Raw genomic sequence first — 19117 nt, 5'->3', positions numbered from 1 at the left:
GGGTACGTTTTGTACCATCAGGTGTCTCTGCTCTCTGAAGCCCAGAGTCTCACCATTCAAAGCAGTGGCATCAAGACAATGCCCAAACTCAACTTTTGCTCCTGGCTGTATGAGGAAGGTATCTCTCGTAACACCCAAAAAAACCACCTTACCCACTTATGCAATACCATGATACCCCACATATTCGAGATTGAAGTCAAAGGTTGAGGGATCCAATCTATTAGGAAAAGGAAAATATCCTTTGCCCCATGAAATACTTCTACGAACCAAAGTCACCACCACCTCTCATAATCACCACAAAATCAAAACAGGCAATTAGTGTGCAGCTCTGCTCTTGCTTACGCTGGTGTAAATCTCAAGTAACTTTAGAGACCTCAGCAAAATACTCCAGGTGTAAACCATTGCAACTCAGCTGCTCGTCTGCTCCTCTGAGTTGCAAACGTGTGCATTTGCTGCTCAGACCAGCTCCCTGCCTGCACAAGATGCCATGGCACAGGACTACACACCTGGCTGTAGCACCTCTGCTCTGAAACCCAGGTCCTGTTTAGGATCTTAAACACATTTGTTTCTGAACATTTGTTTTTTACACAGACTGCTGTCTTCTGTCCTTCGTGCAAGAACCGTAAGTTTTTTAAGTAGCAAACATATAGATATATATGCAACTGATTAACTCCAGCAGACTTTGATATAATCATCCAAGTATTTGCCCTGGTACCAATTTAAAACACAGTAGCACATTTAATAAAAAACAAAGTTTGCAGCCAAGGCCTTAAAGATATTTCTTGTTTTTTCTCAAAAGAAAAAAAAAAGTCAACAGATAATTATCTACTTTCATGTTTAAACAACAACAACAACAACAACAAAAATTATGAATTTTTAAAGTGGATGATATAAATGGAGGATCTAAATGAGATTGGGTTACAAATCCGGGGATAAAGTAAATCTTAGAGGCCCAGGGCCTCACATGGGTGTTTGCACTAGACAGGCAATTTCACGGCAGCACACAGGTTAAGTGTCGGAGCACCTGGTTGCTATTAGAAGCAGGGAAGGAGGGGGAAAATCTGTTGTGTTTGCTTCTTCACTGCTGCGATCAGACCCTAAGCTGGGACAGGAGCACTTCTCAACATGAAGCTCAGACGCAGCCGCCGCAGGGGGGAAGGCTGTTATGTTTTGACCGAGGAAGGAAAGATCTGGGACATGAAATGCAGAAAACCCTATTTCCAACCGGTGGAAGCCAGCAATTCTCTATTGATTTCAAGGGAACAGTGCCAGTATCCACCACCTGAGGATAGTGCTCCGGTGTACCGGCGCAGCAGGGAGAAAACAGTAACACGACTGGAAGGCAGGTTAGGACAGGTTAATTGCTTTAAAGGCCATCATCGTCATTGGCGAACCTTTGCCTGTTGCATCGTGCCTCTCAATGAGCGCTGCCTGATTACTCATACCGTTAACAACATCCCAGTTGTGCCATGGCTTCTCCGTGCAGGACCGCCAGCGGCAGCATCCGCACGGGCTCCAGCGCTGGTTCAGACCACGCTGCAGGAGAAGTGCCTGATGCACACCCTGCACAGGGTCTGGGACCCCAGCAATCACCCCTCAACTTTTGGATGTCGATTATTCATCACGGGGGCTGGGAGCACTTCGGCTGCTACCCTCAGCCCCGTGCCAGTTCTTCAGGTTTGGCTCTCCCTGTGGGCAGCAGCTCTTCCCAATTCAGGGTCATCAACTTGGCAGACTAACGTTCTTCAACTTCTCTGAATCCAGACCTGACCTCTAGGATTTCATTTCAACAGGCCTGAGCCAAGACCTGATTTTCAGAACTTAATACCCTCCCGTTTCCGTGTAATCCCACCAAAATGGTAAACAGAGCCATGGGAGCAGACGCTCGCAGCGCCTGATCCAAAGGCTCCTGAAGCCAGTGGAAGTTATTATGTGCATTTTCAGTAGGGCTTAAATTGGGCCCCAAGCGAACACAGATGTTTGCAGTTTTCTCTGGTTTCACCTCTACCATCCCTCCTCGACGAAACTCCGCTTTGGAGGGTAAAGGCACAGGGGCTGTGGCACTCCTGAGGTGTTGCTCCTCAGGAGGAGGGAGGGAGCCTGTATGTACATGTGCATATGCGTGAGAGAGACATATGTGCTGTCACGCACGCCGCATAGCAGAGCACACAGAGATGGGCGAGGAGATGAGGTGACTATTCCAAAGGAACATTTTGTCATTTCCCTCCTTAGGGGCTCTGTGTTTTGCCTTAAGCCACTTCAGATTATGAGAAATCCTACTAGCTGGTCTCCAGTGGGATCTTTAATGGTTTAATAACTCAACATTACTGAACATATTTCCACTAGCCTCTTTCTAAAATCCCATCATGAGCTAATTTCCTCTATTGTCATTACATCTGCAACTGGTCTTACATTTCAAAAAAATCTGTACCACTGTGAATAAATGATCTCGTTTACTGCACCGAGCTCTCAGGGCCAGTATTTTTAGTAGTGGCTGATAATTTGGGGTGCCCAATTCCAGGCACCCTCACTGGGGTACAATTTGCAGAGAAGAATGAGCTTCATTTCCACCTTGCCTCTCCGATCACAAAAAGCTCCAGGAAAATGCTGGAATTGGGGCATCAGCACAGAGATACCCAACGTCACTATACATTCAAGAAGATCCTGGCCAGAAAGACTAAGATCAAGCTGGGGTGAAGCAATCACACCACGGGTGCCTTGGGCCCACAGCGAGCTCAGTGCATTGCATGCCATGCAATGATACACCTAAAAGGCTTCTGTCTTGTCTGTCACTGTATCCAACGAGGTATTAAGGACAGCACAGGTATTTTAGTTTTACTGCAGCGTTGTTTTCAAATCCTTGCCTGTTTGAGGGTAGCTCCAAATTTAACAGAGACTTGGAATTTATTTCCTAGGAAAATATATTAAAATAAAATGCCCAGGAAATGATCAGGCCAATAGTTCAGTAAAAGTAGCTGAAAAAAGCTGTACTGGCTGACACTGCTGATAAAAAGGTAGGTAACACATTTCTGCTTCTTCTGCGGTATTTGAGGCTCACTCCAAGTTTTACAAGAGAGTTATTTTTAAATTGTTGCATAACACATGTCTGTCCAATATTTCTTTCCTCAATCAAGCAAAGAAAATGCATTTGTTATTCCTGGGAGATTTCTGGTTCTTCTTATCGTATTTAGAGCCCAAAATAAAGATGCACACAAGAAGGGAAACATCAGAGAGAAATTATTATCCATGAGATAATGCACAGCCTAATTTACCACATATCTGAGACTGTTTCACCTGCAATAAATGATTTTGCCCAGCAGGAAAAGTCCTGTTTGACCTTCATTTTTTTTTTCCTGCAGCTGAAAACTCTGCTACTACTTCTAGGTCGCGAGTTCAAATTCCACCCTGGCTGGGAGTGATTAAATATATCAATTTCTAATAGTATCTCCTTGGTTAATAATAGGACAGCCGTTAATGTTCACTTTTTCAGGGATACTTGCATATGGCTAAGTTGTAGTCTACGGGTCTGATCTCTCTACAGCCTCTGTGTATCGCCCAAGAGGCACACTGGAGACATGAACCCAATGTAGCAGCAGTCCTTGGGGAGTCCCTGGCTGGAGCAGAGCTGGCAGAGCCGATCCCGAAGCAAACTGTCATTCCCCAAATGGGGCAATCCCTCTTTCCTGGCTCTTCCCATGCTCTCGAGTCATTTCTTTGAGAGAGGCAGCTGGGGGACATTCAGAGCAATCCCACTCTTCAAAGATAGACCCAGGCTGAAAAATGCCTCTGGGCTGCCCTGTCTCAGGATCACAAACCCATAAAGATATAAACCTGCCCTTACTACCTTATTCTTGCATCATGTGTGGCCGAGCCAGAACAGGAGCTACGGATTTTGTCAAGTGCCAGCTACAGTTACAGCATTACATAAGAAACCGCAACAGCGAAGAATCACAAATCTATCACTACAGCTGGCACCAAATGGCATCTTTGCACAAGCTTAGCAGAAAAGCTGCCTACTGAATGGGCACAGACCGTCAGATTGTTCTTTCTCTTCTCCAGGGCAGGGTTAAGGTAATTTGGCAGAGGGTGGTAAGGGAAAAAATTGCTCTATCTGTTCTGTGTGGGGGGTCAGGAAGCAGGTTTTATTCTTTCGCAAAGATAACCTGGCACCTTTAATGAAGAAAGCAAGAAAGAAGGAAAGCCATCAGAATGTGGCTTCCAGCTGTCAAGTCACATCAGCCAAGTGGAGATGTATAATCCCTGAGAGCAGTGGCACTGCTAGCCTCTAACATTTAATTGTGAGCTCTTTGAAAGAAGGCACCTGGTGTATTTCTACTGTAAAACGCCTGGCACGCTACTGGCAGCTATAAATAATAACAACCGCTACCTCGGTATTTAGCAGCACAACACGTGTGAAGGAAAGATGCAGGAACAGCAGATGAAAAAGAAGCAGTTTTCCTCTTCCTGGCTTACCGAGCCCTCGGTGTAGAGCAGAGGTACACGCTCCTATCTGGCACAGGGAGCGGAATCAGTCATCCCTGCTGCCTCCCTGCCCAGTCCCAGCTCCCTGCTGCCATGCAAGCCAGAGGCGAGGCCACACTGTTTGGGAAAGGAAAGAATTTCCCTGGGGGGATGTTGGCGGTGAAGATGCTGCTGGGTGGAGGACTCTCCTTCCTACCAGAACTTCACCTCTGTTAGGGTCTATGCCTATGATCAGTTTCCTGCTGTTGGAAGGGAAGGTGTGGGACAGGCCACCGTCCCATCTATTTCTGTTCTTTCATCATGGGAAATTTCCAGGTTCATTAAGCAGAAACAGGGCTATCAATCCTGGCTGCACAAGGAAGGAGCTGACAACGCAGCCAAGGCTAGAGATGGCCTCAGAGAGACGATGCTTGCTAGCGGATCACCAGCACCTCCACTGAGCTCCGGGACTACTACGCTGTCCTACACCAGCTGAATATTAAACTTCACAACTTTGCCAAAACTGACCAGAGGCAGCTCTGATATACTCAAAGCTCTTCACTGACATGCGGAGGCTTTTGGACAGTGACAGCACGGCCACTAATCCAGCTGGGAAACTAGGCTCAGAAAGGAAAAACTGAAACATTTACTCCTTAATGCAAGGACTCTGGATGAAGAACTAGGCAAGACCTAGCAGTGCTAGTACTGTACCTGAAACTGGAAATTAGAGGGGTAAGAGAAACCTGGTGGGACAGAAGGGTGTTTGCTTCTTGGGAAAGCTCAAAATAGCTTTGTCCATGCAGCACTACAAATGATAGGGAAGCTCTTAGGAATGAGCAAGAAAGCATGAATAAGAGTAAACCTGTTCCTGTTGAAGCTTGGTAAAAGTGTTTTTACTGGAGATGAGCTGTAGACTTTCATATGAATACAGATAGGGATCTCTAATATATTACTAGAGAGAAATAATATGGAGAATTGTGTAATTATGGGAAAGAAACCTTCTAGATGCAGACTAGAGAACAAATGCTTTTAATAATGGCAGGTCTCTGGTACTGCTAGACGTGAGAGCAGGCATCAAATACTTAGGGACTCAATAAGAGATGACACTATTTTGCATTTACTTCTAGTAGCTGTAATAGGTTGGATTGAAAGAGAAATTTGAATGAAAATGGAAATTTGTCTTTCAGTTATCACTTTGAGGTTAACTAACAAACATTTCCTGCAAATAAAGATCTGAAACCCAAAAGTCCAAGTATCCACAGACAACACAGAATTGGTAAATAGGCTCAGTCAATGCAGAGAAGGATGGAGTTATAATGTAGAAATGACTAATTTACAGGACTGGATGCCTCGAAATGGTGCATATGTTGGTATAAGACAATATTATGCATGTAGGATCAAGAAATTCAGAATAAGCTGGGAGCTCTTCATTCCAAGTGAGAGGGGAAGAAGCAGTTGGTTGTATTTATTCAATTGCAAGACAACTATGAACCATCAGTGAGATGTATCCACAAAAAAAGCATAGAGGTCCTTGCACGCATCAAGGCAAGGCATTTCCAGGGTAGCTGGCTAAGTATTCGTGCACAAGGACATCTGGAATACCACATTCTAAAGCCTGTTGGGAATCCAGATGTGTAGCATGCCGATACCGCACCGCCAACCTAGCAGCTCTTGCAGATAAATCTGGGCATGTAAAGTGCTTTCTTAACATTTCAGTCCTATCTTAAATACTCCCCAGTATTTCCTGGCATATCAAGAGAGGTTTGGCATGGTAACTGTGGAGGAGGGGTGAGCAGAAGATGGTGATAATATGGGCTTCAGCTTTTGGTGTCGGGAGAACATCCACCCAGCGATCTGTATCTTGTTTGGGTAGAAATATGGTGTTAATTATCTTCATGACAGATGGATCTGGCAATTCATTTCAGCTGCTTTAGATCATACATTCCTCTGGCTGGTAGACCTTCACAAAATAGAGAAATAGATCTTCAAGATGAAGGAAGGAATGCCATAATAAGGACAGATGTTGCCATGAAATTTTAGTGTTGCATTCAGCAGGGACTTAGGTTTACATATCATCATTGTGATATTCATATTTTTCCAGTCCTTTGTTCAGCTGGGCCTGTGTCATGTAAATGCAGTCTTCCTATTGAGTTCAGGGGCTAAAAGGCACACCAATAATTGGCTGTAATGAATTATTGCTCATTATGAATAGCCACTGCTGATTCTCCAGCCTCTCTGCTTATTCATATCTGTAGGAACCTTCAGACTAAGAACTGTTTTCCATCTCCTTCAACTACTCATCATCTGGGGTTTTTGACAAGTCACTTATCATATGCTCTTCTGATTGGATACCGGTAACAAATGGCAAATGCAACAATAATGCAAATTTTGAAACAAACAATTGTTTTGGATAAAATCATAGAATCATAGAACAGTTTGGGTTGGAAGGGACCTCTAAAGGTCACCTAGTCCAACCCCCCTGCCGTGGGCAGGGACATCTTCAACTACATCAGGTTGCTCAGAGCCCCGTCCAGCCTGACCTGGAATGTTTCCAGGGATGGGGCATCCACCGCCTCTCTGGGCAACCTGGGCCAGTGCTTCACCACCCTCAGCGTAAAAAATTTCTTCCTTACATCTAGTCTAAATCGACCCCCCTTTAGTTTAAAGCCATTCCCCCTTGTCCTGTCACAACAGGCCCTGCTAAAAAGTTTGCCGCCATCTTTTTTATAAGCCCCCTTTAAGTACTGATAGGCTGCAAGAAGGTCTCCTCGAAGCCTTCTCTTCTCTAGGCTGAACAACCCCAACTCTCTCAGCCTTTCTTCACAGGAGAGGCATTCCATCCCCCTGAGCATTTTCGTGACCCTCCTCTGGACCCGCTCCAACAGGTCCGTGTCTTTCTTATGCTGAGGGCTCCAGAGCTGGAGGCAGTGCTCCAGGTGGGGTCTCACCGGAGCAGAGCAGAGGGGCAGAATCCCCTCCCTCGACCTGCTGGCCACGCTTCTTGTGATGCAGCCCAGGATACAGTTGGCCTTCTGGGCTGCGAGCGCACATTGCTGGCTCATGTCCAGCTTTTCATCCACCAGCACCCCCAAGTCCTTCTCGGCAGGGCTGCTCTCAATCCCTTCATCCCCCAGCCTATAGTGATACCAGGGGTTGCCCGGTATCGATACAGTGCTAAAGTACATGAAATGCTAAGGACGCATGAACAATGCCACAGCAGCCCTCCAACTACCTGCAATCTTGACGATAGTAATTTCTCAGTCATTCTGCAATCAGTCCAAGAAGCCCGAGTGAGATCTGCACTCCGCCGTCTTAGATGCAGAGTTAAAACACAGTAAATGACATAGAGTTTACAAGCTTAGCACTGAATGGAACTCCCAATTCTAACAAAATATTTTAAAATATTGTACTTACTTAAACATCAACTATACACAGATGACGACCAGTCCCCTCCAACTATTATCGAGCAACAGAAAAGGTTTAGCCATAGAATGTAGGTGTAAAATAGCCAAAACTGAGGAAAAAAAAAAATTCCCTATATAAGAAAATGCAAGTTTCTCTCTCAGTCTCTCTTTTTTCTTTCTTTTTCAAGTATGAATGCAGTATCTCTAGGTGTCACTTAGGTACTAAAGCTCTAGTCACTGTAGGAATGGCTCAGATGAATATATCACAGGGCAGCATACTTGCTTCTCAGTGATGCTCAACTCTGCAAAACCAAAACTTATACCAGGGCTTCGTGCTGGGATTCTTTCTAAGGTTATTTCAGTCAATGCCTTTGTCTTGAAAAAAGCCTACACGTTAACACCACAAAGACGACCCGATCCATCGCCGTGCACTACATTTTGAGGTTTCCTACAAAGTCTGTGGCAGAAAAGTTGGGAAAATTTCCAATTCTTAGAAACTTTTCTAGTTATTCTGACAACTTTCCAAAACTAACCTCGGTGTCTCTTGGCTTGGCCTGCCAGAGGGGAGAGCGTAGATCTCGCCAGCACAACCGGCTGCTCACCGCTCGCAAATTGGGCTACTGAGAGTGCAACGGGGAACACGGGCTGCTCACCCCAGGCTGTCCCGGTGGGACTGACACCTAAATGTACCTGTGACATCCTCAGGAGGGCATCTCGTGGGCACTCACTTCTCATTGAGCTCTTAAAAAAATCAATCGTTGCTACAAACGAATGCAAGAGCAACGATTACTTTCCAACTGCAACGACGTGAGCGTAAAAGCGCTACAGTAAGGGCAAAGTGAGGGCAAAGCAATTACCACGTTTGCCGTTGTGACTATCTTGCACATCATTTCTAGAGAACAGCCAGAGTGAAACCCTCTACGTATGAGCACAACCCAAACTTTGGATTAAATTGTGAGCTGAGACTTTAAGACTTGCAAATGAGGCTCCTTCCTTATCACTCGCTGCGGTGTGAAGACTCAGCAGTTCTGTGCTGCACCTGGCCTGACCTCTTTTTTTTCCCACTGATTTATTTAGCTTTCTGCTCTCTTCCTAGGCTCTGACTCTCATTTTGTATCAGAGATACCAGCAATTCTGGCTGATCATACTCAGTGGAATTGAGTGTATCTTGCCTGGTTTCTGTAAGGTGCAAGGGTAAGGTCCTGTCCCATAGAAATGATTGTTAGCCTCAGCTTGAGCCAAGAGCTGAGATTAAAATTCAGCTTGAGAACAGAAGGTCTGGCATTATTTTGCATTTCTTAATAAAAGGTTTCCACTGTTCTAGTTATTTACTCTCCTCTGAGGAGCACCCAGTGCTGACTAGGCAAGGCCTATCCATTAAAGGCTGTCTCTCCTCTCAGCTTAAAGAGAAGTTCCCTCTCTTTGATGGGAAGAAGGTAGGAGAAATTAATTTTTCTTTCAGCATCGCCACACCTGGGGAAAGGATCTTGCTCACAGATAACAGTGCAAGCAAATATTTTCTTTGGGAGAAAAAGAGAAAGTGAAGATCAAGGTCAGAGGAGGCAAGAGTAAAGATATGTGACTGCCTTCAAAATAACCTTCCATAGAACATGTGGGGGTGTCATTTTATTTAATATGGAAAACATGCAGTAGCATAAAGGAGGGGTAACTGGCTTGGGGCTTATAGAGAGATAAAGGGGCTGCAAAGTCTGGTTGCACAGATATGCTGTATTCCAGCTGTACCGAATGAGACAAACAGGCAGATGCAAACAGGTCGAGAGAGACTGCTCACCTCTACAAAGGAGGGGTAACTGGCTTGGGGCTTATAGAGAGATAAAGGGGCTGCAAAGTCTGGTTGCACAGATATGCTGTATTCCAGCTGTACCGAATGAGACAAACAGGCAGATGCAAACAGGTCGAGAGAGACTGCATTCACCTCTACATACATATATATATATATACACACACACACACACACACGTAGCAGCACAGCCCAACACCTCTGTCCCTGGCTTCCCTGAAGCATCTTCCTTCCTTCCTGCTTACGGAGTATAAGGACTGTGGCTACTCTTTGCACAAGGTGCTAATGGAAAATTCATCTTGCCTTTGCCTCTACCACATAACCACAACCCCATGCAGAGTTTCAGTGAGTTTGCTGTGTCTCAAGGTATGGCCCAGCAGCAGCCTGGACATACAGCATCAGCCTACGAATCTGCGTGACCCCCCATCACCAGAGGATACAGATCAGTGCTGTGCACACAGGCATATTAGGATAAAAAAATCACCCCACTTTTCAAGATTTCAAACACATGCTGAAGTCTTGAATCAAAACCAACTACAAGTGCTTAAGAATCTGCATCTTTGACTCCTCACCCAGTGACTAAAAACTTCATTTTACTTTTCCAAGCATCTCATCGAAGCTCACTGGCAAGATTTTCCCTGAATTCCCTGGAAAGACAGAGAAAACCTGAGGCCAGCTAGACTAGAGAGTTTGGTTAGGTTGGCTGTGCCAGCCTCCAGGAGCATCCGTTTCCATCTGCTGATCACAGGTAGAGCCCAGAAAGACTAACGTAAATTTTATGTCTGATTTTTAGCTGGCTATGTAACTAGGTGAGACATACAGACAGGTACAGTAACGTTACCCCATGCGATTTATTCAGTGACGCACAGGAAAACTGTCATTAATCCCTGGCTACTGATTTAATTATTAGAGCGCCCTTTCACTACAGCTGGCTATAAGCTAGAAGTCACCCACAAAATCATAATAAAAGAGAAAGGAATAGAGCTCAGAATACAAGTTATGTTTTGGGCTTTTTTTTCTTTTTTTCTTCACATTTTGTTATGAACTCAAAACTGGACCTGTTTCTGTGGGAACTTGTGCTAAGGTATGCAAATATTTCAAACCAAACCAGTCCCATTTTCCAATGAGAGTGGGCCAGGTTTCAGGCAAAGATGCTTTCACAGCAAAACCATGGGAAAATTCACCATTTTCCATGTTTCCAATATGCCAATATTCATCTCATGTTAAGTGCCAGCAATTGTTGGAACACGGCTACAACCCAAGAAAGCACTTAAGCACATGCTTAACTTTCAGCACATGAGTAACCTCAGTGATGTCCTGGGTCTTGTTTTTATATTCACTATTGTTAGTTACCTTGAATTCTTAAATCCGTAGGGACAATTTGCATCTTCTGAGCTGTATAATTGGGCCATGAAAGGGATGGTAGCTCATGATTGTTAATTAATCATTTTTATTATATTTAAATATGCTTTAGAAGACCATAATGATGTATGCTTCCTTGACATTAGCTGTACTAATTAGATCATCTTTTCTAAATTAGAGTGCAGTTTTCTTAGCAGGTTTCCTTTTATCTGGTGTTCATTTTTCAAAAGAGCTTCATGTTGTTCCCACAGACGAGTGAATCATTTCCAGGGAATCATGTTATGCAAAAGATGTTTTTCTTGCTGCTGTAGAATGCCTACAGGTAGATCATGGATCTCCTTGAAATCGTTAAATATTTTGAAGTTGGACTTTCCTCAACAATCATACGTTCCTTGACTAGATAAGCATAACCGCATCTGGGATGAAACTCAGTCCCTACAACAAACTAGCGCATTACTATGTTAGAGCAATCCCACTCCAACACAATTTGTTTTGGTGACACATGAAAGCAGAAAATGAAAGTGGCTGAAATACCTTTATATACCTGAACACGCAAGTGTATTGTTTTGCATTCTTTCTTTAGCAGTTAATTGGTGCTTCAGCACTGAAAGCCATTCTGTCTCCTTCTCCATCAAAATATTACTTTCGAAAGATTTCTAAGGAAACGATGACCATGTAACTCCAGAGGTCCTCATTTAGGTTATCTTAAACATTTAACTTATAGCTCACGTAGTTTGCAATATCCTTTCTGGTTAAGCAAAGCCTGAATTTCACATCTCTGCACAAGTAGCCTGGACATTTCTCAAAAACTATCTGTGAAATCTCAGGCTATTTCACCTGAGTGTGATGCTTCTGGTTCCAGAGAGGAACTATGAGAATATCCTCTCTTGGTGATACTTGGTACATCTATGTAGTTCAAAATACTAACAATCAATTGTGATGCTGGACATTAACAGGATGAGAAGACCGGGTTATTGTTTTTCTCTGAACAAGCCTATTCAGCTCTCTGGAAAGCAGTACTTACGTGTCGACAAATCTCCTGCTGAGGTTTGAGATGACAACTGGAGATCCAGACTGGAAAGGAGGGTCCCGAACCACTTTGTACTGGATGGGTTTGCAGTCCGTGCAGAGCGTGCTGTGGGGGACGGAGCTCAGCATGGCAGCATCAATTTCCAGGTGCTCATCCAGAGTGTAGACCTGGATCCCGTACACCTCCTCGCCCACTTGTCCCGCATCCAGCTTTATGGTCAATGGGATGTCACAGAAGACATTCTGCGGTCCGAGAGAAATGTTCTTCCCACTGATGGTGAGCAACTTGATGTCATTCACAGCTCCGCTGGAGTCCCAGTCTGGGGAAACAAATGTCACCCAGACTGTGAGGGACTCTGGAGTCAGGGGATAACGAAACTCCAGCTGCAGGTAGCAGCCCTGAGGCTCAGGACAGGCTGGGGGCACTGTGTGTTGGTTGACTGCCGAGTTGGGACTCCATGTTCTGACACTGGATTTACAAGGCTGCTCAACATCAGGGTGCCCTGGAAGGAAAGAAGGAAGCAAAGACAGGGCACAATAGAAGTTAGACAACATGGGTTATCATTGGCATCAGTCTTGAAAGACAAACTGGTGGCAGGAGAACATATCTGTCCAGAAAACTAATTATTTACTTGAGCAGAACAGGCATGGCCAGCATGGAGAGGAGGAATATAACGCCAACGCCTCCTGGCCGGGTGAGAGATGCAAACCCAATTTAAGTGCCCAGCTGGACTGGACACCACACAACACACACTGTGCCAGTGCATCTGGTCCTGTATTTCCTATTTCTAGTGCCTTCCCCCTGTGCCTAACAATGATATTTTCTACCCCTTCCACTTGGTACTTTACCTGATAAACAGAGTCACTTTGCCTTCAGTTCACCTCCGGTGCTCCTACTTATTCCCTTGCCTCTCACTCTAAAATACAACCTTTTTCTCTTTAACAAAGACAAGAAAAGAGCTTTCGTCGATTCCAAGAAGCTGTTGCACTGTGCTGTTGAGGGGCCACTCCTATGCCATTTATAGGCTAATCTAGCATGTTGTGCAAGACCTCTTTTTTTGGAGGCACATGGAACACAGGTCTGAGCTGTCTCTTTGCGCTCGTTGTGATGAAACAACAGGCACTTGTACTTTTACATTTCTCACCGCTGGCTATGTTCAACTACATGGGAGGTATTACTAAAAATTAATGAAAGCCACAATGCTTGCTGGGTTCCCAAATACTATGGTAACATTACAATTTGGCACGGAGTCATGGACTGCAAGATCCAGAGAGGTCAGATGGGTGGAACAGTTGGTAACAGAATCCAGTGAGAGCTATAAATTCCCTCTTCCTTCCCAAATAATCACACGAAAAGGGAGCAAGCAGGACAGGGAGAAGGCAAAGTACGGAAAAGAAGAAAGGGAAAAGTAAAGATAAAGAAAGGTAACGAGAGGAGAGAAATGGAGAAGGCAGAGAAAAAAAAGAGAGCACAGCTGTTTGCAACTGAGGAGGAAAGCAAGATAAAGCACTGGGCAAACATGAACAAACAGGACATCACTACTAATTTAAAGAGAAAAGGGCAATGTGTGAAGGTTATTCTTATTGTCTATGATCCAATTAAGTGTTAGAAATGTGCCTCTTTTGTCAAGGAAAAACAGCACAGGGAATTCTCCTGTTCATACCAAATGAACCCCGATGCAGAATAGATTTCCTGGTATCTCAGGCAGTCCTCCCTGCGATCCAACGCAATTGTCCTGCAGATGCACAGCTTTTAACGCTTCTCCCTCACCCACACATACCCCATAGCCCTCCTCTCCTCCTCGCGTGCCACGGCATAGTGGGAATGCCACTAACCTCAGCATCTGGAGAGACCACAGCAGCGATATATTTTGAAGAAAGCCAGAGTTCCATTTAACACGCTCAAGTTTTTCCCCCTGGCAAGCTTGCAAGTACTGTGTATAATCATTCTGAGTAGCGAATACCCCATTTGACTCACGTTATCTTACAACATTCGCTGCCGTCCGCATGTGCTTGGCTGGGCCCTCCGATGACTTTCTTGCAGACTCACAGCAAGCTCCTGACTGCAGCCCTACGAAGGTGTTTTTTAACCCTAAAATCTCAGAGGGCTTTGGAAAGATCTGTGAATCTTATCGCCTGCCACCTTGCAGGTAGAAAATGGAGTTGATTAATGGCTCACAGCCCAGTACGTTTTCAAACGTGGTCTCCACTTGGATTCCTGCAAATTCACCTCTGCCAGTTCAAGGCCTTTGTAAGACTTAAATAGTGAATAAACCTACATGTTTTTGTAGATCCGGGTGTGATCCCCGGAGCTGCATGAATCGGACTCAGCCTCCAGGGAGTTTAATGCAGATCATTACCCCAAAATGGGAGCTTGATTGTAGTCATCCATAGACTAAAAACCTCAATGAAGTTGAGATAAAGAGACCCTTTCTTAGATATCATCAAACACTTAGACCTGCGTAAGAAACATTCATTTAATTGTGGAAGAGGATGGAAACCTTATTCCATGTAACTCTAGATTTCTAGAGATGGGTAAGTACTATGACAATTACAAATACTTGTATATAAAAAGAAATGGTGCAGTAGTTATGCTGCCCCTCTGCACTCAGGTTCTGAAAATCCTTTGGCTTATGAGATCATCAGAAGATCAGTCACAGAACAGCACCTCATACAACACCATGTCTTGCCTAACACAAACAAAATGCAAATGTGAGGTTTGTGAGGAGAAGTCGAATCCCATCTCCTGGTTAGAGAGCAAGGATGGTAGGCTGGGAGGGAGGCTTCCCCAAAAACGTCAGCCACAGCCTGGTGGGTCATGCAGTTAAGTGAAGTGGCTGGGATGAATGCCCCTCCGTTGCCCCGGCACATGGACAGAGACTTGACACACTTGTACGGGGAGGCCAGCTGGGATCGGCAGCCTCTCGGGATGCAGCCGCTGTCACAACTACAACTCACCTGCCACATTTCTTACGTGGTCAAGACAAAGGGACCATCCAGTGGGATTCTAATGTCCAACTGAGACAATTCCACTTGCAAATACAGAATGAATCGCCCTCGAGTGAAATATTGGCCACTGGGAAAGGCAGGGCACTAAAGCAGCCTAAGACAGGAAGACTTTTTATTATATTCTTACACTTCTTTTAGTCAATAGTGAACCAGGCAGTAGGAATTGACTGATATATGTATATATTGCACAGGAAGCAAAGGTACTTACTTGGGTTTGAGCCGAAATCACCTTTCATATATAAAAAAACCCCCTTTGACAGAGTTGTGGAGGTGCTGTAAGGTTTGTTTACCTAGCTGGTGTTGCTGGTTGCAAATCCAGGTAGGTTAGAGCTTTCTTGCTCCACAGTGAAGGTTAAGAATAAATCAGAACTGCCTGACCTCCAGTGACTCCCACAGCTGCAGCCGAGGAGCAAACAGCCACTCATGCAAGGGGCACAACTGGCTGAGAAAGAATCACAAAATATCTCAGCCCGGGGGGCTGGACCCCACCACGCTCGGGCACAGGCAGGGCGCTAGGAAGGACACAGTCCCCACGGCAGAGTTTTGCAATGGGCACGGCTCACACGTAGTCCAGACCACAGCTGGTGTCAGCTACCTGGGGTAACTGTGCAGCGTAACAATGCTATGAGACCTCAGGAAAATGAAATCAGACCAACCAGGTTCAGAGCTGCTTCAGAGGCACGTGAGAAATGTGGTTTTCTGGTAAGAAGCTGGATGAGTACTACGAAACATTTTCCATGAGTGTCGTCTCAAATTTTAAAATGAGTTCATTTTGGCCATGCTTATGCCTCTCTGTATTCACTTTCCATGAACATTCAAGCAGTGGAGATTTACACACATGAACGCTTGCAGAAAGTGAATTTAAAGCTTGCATGCTTGAGTACTCACAGATAGACAATTAAAGAAGCCAGACAATGATCTAACTGTGCTATTTGTAACTCAGACCAAGTGCAAATAGGCAGAGATCCTGAATGTCAGGGAGTGTGGTAGTGATGACAGAAAATTACAGAGCAACAAATACCATACACTTGGTATATTTTCTACCCTAAAGTGGAGACAACTTATTAACATAGTAAGAGGATAGGATTCCCAAATTTTCTTTCCAGAGCAATGGCACAACAGCAATTGAATGAGACAGATAAGGATCAGACTGCACCCTTCATAGTTAAGAACATGCAGGCACACACTGTAAGAAGAGGAAATTAAATGCAAAATGCAGCTGAGTAATAAATCTTAGAGTAGCTTAGTTTCTCTAGGAATGATGCCGCTGGCAAGACGTGTGAGATCTAGAAGTTTTCAAATCAGAGCTCGTCGGAGAAATTTTGATGGAACGGCTTATCTCAATGGAATATGCAGTTCTTTCAAAAATCAAAACACTTTGCAAAATTTGGTTTGTTTGGCAAAAATTTTATTCTAGAAGAGAAAATGGGCAGAAAGTTCTAACAATATTGGAACATTGTGTTTTGACATTTTTGGAAGAAATCGTTTCAGTTTGCACCTTGAAACACTTGATATTAAAATTAGATTATATACTAAAAGGGGATATTTTCAAATGTCATAATTTAACCAAAGTTCATGAAAGAGGAATTATATGAGCTAAACAAAACATTTTGGCCAGCCTCAAACACTTTTTTTCTTTTAATTTTCCCTCATAAAGAATTTCAAAACTTTCAGGTTCTGTTCCAAACGAAACCAGGTTTCAAAGTCTTGTAATCCTTGGCTAAGTGGAAATTCCACTTTCCACCCTGCACTACTACTGCAAGCAGTCCAAACTTTGCTAATCCTGTTTACTTGATAATCTAGTCACACTTGTAGCCAGAGCGCTGCTTCCCAGGTCGAAGCTCTTGAACAACAAATCACCCAAGGGGCAGGTGCCCTCTGCGCTGTGCCCGGCAGCCTTGGCCCTTGGATGTCCAAACCGGGGGGGTGACCTGGAGTGAACTGCAATCTCTCTTGGGCCCCCACCCTGGGAGATGGGTGTGCAGGGCACAGGACACTTGCCCACGCATCTTGTCCCGTCACACAGCGGGGACACAGCTTGCTGCACACGCTGACCTTACGACTAGGGAGGGCTCCTGGGTGCCAGCACTGCATGTATCACCATATTAGCTTACAAATAATCTTCTTTGGAGAATAACTAACTCCCATGTACTCTAGCTGCAGGACAGAGAAGCCCTTAATGTAAGGAGGTATTTGTATGAGTTTGCAAAATCCAGAGATTGGCCTTTGAGGTCAGTGAGCCCACCTGTGTGTTTACGGTGAAGTCTGGGCCCAGAGTGTGCTGCTCCCGAAGGAATAGCTCGTGATAGACAGATTGAAATAATATTCTGCTCTTTCCAAACCGTAACTTGTGATTGCTGACCTCTGCCTGGTATAATCTTAAACATGCTCTACCACACCCACCTACTTACATAATGGAAGGTACATATGGAAGAGAGTTAATGATGGAGCTCTAATGGCATTATACGACCAGCTCCGCAGACCATTCTCCCTCCAACATGCTCTAAGAGAAGCAGTAAGAATGACTTGCATAACACCCTGAACTAGACTGGGCTTGACGTAGTCACCTGCATTCATGCTGCAGAGTACTTGCCCAAAGGGCAATCTCCACTCCTTTCAGCGTGTCTGCTGGTACAGCCTGCTTCTATGCAATGCAAGGGCAGCAGAAATCAGGCCCAAATAAATAACATGTAATTCTTCACTTTCAGAGTTGGAGTAGAAGGAGTAAACAGCTCCCCTGAGGAATTCATCTGGCAGATGTGAATGGTCAGCATTTCTTGGCACTCCACTGCTTTCTGAAATTCAGGTTCAGCTCCCGGAATTCATTTAATTCATGGGCAGGGTCAGGACACGGGGGCCAAAACACAGGTATTTCAGCCAGTGGCATTACTTCAGGGTACAGTGTATTCATCTGTCCTCTAGTTTTGTTCATGCTACATACAGGTATAATCAGTCACCCTCTCCCAGATTTTTCCACTGTCTCTGTGGCTCTCCTTTTGCTCTGGCCCATCTTCTCCCCCGCCACGTCTTTGTCCCCAGCCCTGTGACTCACCTTCTGCTTCCCGCGGGCTCCAGTGCCCTGAGGGATCGCAGGGCATCGGGGAAGAGGCGCTGAAGGCGTATTGCACCAGGACTCTTCCTTCCGCACACAGATCACATGCTGATCCCACTTCTCTAGGAGGCCAGGAAAACAGGAAAACACACCAACTTAGTAACAGCTGAATGAGCTGCTTATTCAACTATATTAAAAGCAATAAGACTTAGAATTCAGTTCCACTTAACCCTCTTCTCGCAGCACTGACAAGAGTGTTTTCTGACGCTGACCTTCTGTAGGTTTGGGCTAACGGCCTGCACAGACGGCATCTGTGAGTCCGCCATCCAACACAAAATGACAGCAACCTGTGAAATCACACTCAGCCATATCTTTCCCCCCCCCCCCCGCACTACAACTGGATCAAACCCTGGCAAAAGAAAATATGTGTTGCGTAGTGGTTAGAGAAAAGAAACAGGCCTCAGGAGATTTCAGATCTATTTCTGCTCCTACCATGGATTTATTGCTTGAACTTGTAGTATCTTCAGGACTGTGAAGGCCTTGGGCTTAGTGGTGATTAGAGGAGAGGGCAAAGTCCCAGGCTCTGAGAACATCAGACAGAGCTGCTCTGCAAAGCTCAGCTTTGCTGAGTATGCAAGGACCTGCTTTTGGAGGTGTATCACAGCCCAGATCATTACAAGCCTGGAAAAGGGGTGGGTTATGAACATAGAGAAAAGAACATGCCCTTAATCCTTTTTGCAGGGGAAACTGGATTCGTTACCTGGCAGCTTTGGCACCAATGGATGGCTCTTTCTCAACTGGAACATCTTATGGCTCCACGCCATCATATGGCATGACATGGCATTAAAAAAGGCACTTCACTGCCCACTGCCAACATTACTTCACCTACACAATATATCTAATACCAGCTACTGTCAATGAAGTACTATCAGCAGAAGTGGTTGAACAGGAAGACGCAGTTAAACACTGATTCACAAATATTTTTGCTAATACATTCAC

General features: G+C 44.9%; 1 protein-coding gene across 1 annotated transcript in view; it reads right to left on the bottom strand.

Annotated features, from left to right (window-relative positions):
- Positions 1-19117, bottom strand: part of PAPPA (pappalysin 1) — a 181665-nt gene that overhangs the window by 93481 nt on the left and 69067 nt on the right. The window contains exons 6-7 of the mRNA XM_009282252.2: positions 18119-18240; positions 12053-12560 (exon numbers count right to left, since the gene is read on the bottom strand). Of these exons, the coding sequence (XP_009280527.1) occupies positions 12053-12560; positions 18119-18240 (630 nt within the window). The remainder of the gene's footprint in view (positions 1-12052; positions 12561-18118; positions 18241-19117) is intronic.

The sequence above is a fragment of the Aptenodytes forsteri genome, unplaced genomic scaffold (genome assembly GCF_000699145.1).
Source record: "Aptenodytes forsteri isolate BGI_AS27 unplaced genomic scaffold, ASM69914v1 Scaffold325, whole genome shotgun sequence".
NCBI classification, from domain to species: Eukaryota; Metazoa; Chordata; class Aves; order Sphenisciformes; family Spheniscidae; genus Aptenodytes; species Aptenodytes forsteri.
This window is presented reverse-complemented; position numbering and strand designations above follow the sequence as displayed.